The sequence below is a fragment of the Anopheles merus genome, chromosome X (assembly GCF_017562075.2).
Source record: "Anopheles merus strain MAF chromosome X, AmerM5.1, whole genome shotgun sequence".
NCBI lineage: Eukaryota > Metazoa > Arthropoda > Insecta > Diptera > Culicidae > Anopheles > Anopheles merus.
In genome coordinates, this window is record NC_054081.1 from 16,935,964 (window position 1) to 16,937,823 (window position 1,860).

A 1,860-nucleotide genomic window follows, 5' to 3' on the forward strand; every position below is an offset into this window, starting at 1 on the left:
CAAACAATACACTTTAAAATAACACAAGTGCGGTGGCCGTGCACCAGCCGCACCGAGCGCCCCTGCCGAGGGCTCCTGCTCGATCGGCTCGCAAACACACTCTAATCGTGCGGCGCTCGGCACACACTAAGCCTTGCGCTTAATGTGTACGACAGTGTGTGTGACGTTGACCGGTGGCAGCGCAACTGCCACGGCAAGTCCAGGGGTCGACACGGCTGCCCACAACACTTATATTATCGCCTCTGTGTGGCATTCGTTAGTAACTTGTTACGTAGGAGTGTTGGTGCTCCAGATTATACTACCCTTTGCGAATCCTGTTCGTACTACAGGCTTTGCCACTAGCGTCCCGTTGCATATGTTTATTTTTGGTTTAGTAGCAATGCGTAAGTTTTAAGCAAATATGTTCAACCGTAGAGGCAATCGTATAAAATCAAATGAAGTTAAATTAACTGAAGTTTATTAATAGATATCATTCGATCTCCGTCCAACGTTACTATCTCTATTTAAGGTCACCTACTTTTATGGCTGGCGATCGGGGATCACCAAGCACCGTTTCTTTTTCGGTACCCGTAGACGCTTGGGTTCGATCAGACATCGCTCCGCAATCGGCCGTTTAGCCGCCCGTTGTATCGGCGTCACCAGACACCGGTTCCCGTCCTGTTGAGTTTGGGGCACCGGTTGGTACGAAATCACAACCGTCGTTCCCGTCTGACGCTTAGCCACACCTAGTTTCCGTTCTACAACCCTAGGAATAAAGCGGAAACGTTGGGTGTTGACCGTAACTTCCTTCTCCGTCCATACCCCCGGAGACGGGTTCTCATCCTGCTGGATGGTAGACTTGGGTTGGTGACTCGTCGTCATATCTATGATTGTCACGTTGTTTGGTACCAGAGGACTCCAACGAGTACGGCGACGCAGGGGATTTGCCTGAGGAGATATCTCCGATGTTTCCGATCCGGTAGAACGCAAAGAGCATTCTACTTTTTTATTATTGTCCTTCATCTGGAAATAGTCAAAAGCAGAAGCCCGCTGTTCAGAATCTGCTCACACCAAATTTTCAAGCAATGGAGTAACAACAATTTAAATTACATACCTTTAATATCTCTACCATTGCACAAATTAGAGCTGGAATAGATAGACGCTTTAGAAATGGCGGCAAATGGCTACTGGAAATGTCAAACAACCGATAATAGAAGCACAAGGTGTATTGAGGGTATCAGGTGGTGGAATCTAGTGCATTTTAACAATTGACGAGATAATTTGACTTGACATAAGGTCCCCGGGATTCAAAGCATTAGGCGCAAGGCCACGGAAGTGACAAAATCAAGGACTATGTGGGAACGAGGTCAAATATTAGCCAGAATCGGTTTGGCCATCTTTAAAGCCATTTGACAGCAGAAAGCCCTTTCCCAGCAGAATTCATCATACTGATAAAAAAATATTATTATTAGAGGCATATATACATACATACGCTTCCTGTAAAATTTATGAATTAATTAACAATTTTCTTGCGATTACCAGCCCAGATCATCATTAAAACCATAATTAAAATATTAATCGAAAAGGGCTCTTACATGTCAAACTGCCTATATATTTGGCTACTTGTCAAATCGTCCTACATGCCGGGAGATCGTTCCTGCACAGTCCTTGGTTCATTACCTTAAACCAACCACCAGAGAATCACCGCATGCGATTTATAAATTAGTTTTCTAAATTTTCTAGCTTTCTAAGGTATTACTAGGATATTTTGTTGTTTCTTTTAAAGATAATCATTATTTGATGTGATTTTAACTGTTTGACATCTAAAATAAAATCGCATTCAGCGATGCGGCAATATCAAATGATTTTGATTTTGCCACA

The 1,860-nt window shown here is 43.5% G+C and overlaps 1 protein-coding gene across 1 annotated transcript; it reads right to left on the reverse strand.

Moving 5' to 3' along the window:
* Window positions 1-361: 361 nt before the first annotated feature.
* On the reverse strand, window positions 362-1,187 carry LOC121594486. The gene is made up of 2 exons (XM_041917780.1): window positions 1,094-1,187; window positions 362-1,002 (listed from the first exon to the last, which is right to left on the reverse strand). The coding sequence occupies exons 1-2, from the start codon at window positions 1,109-1,111 to the stop codon at window positions 520-522; spliced, it is 501 nt and encodes a 166-aa protein (XP_041773714.1). The 5' UTR covers window positions 1,112-1,187; the 3' UTR covers window positions 362-519.
* Window positions 1,188-1,860: the final 673 nt, after the last annotated feature.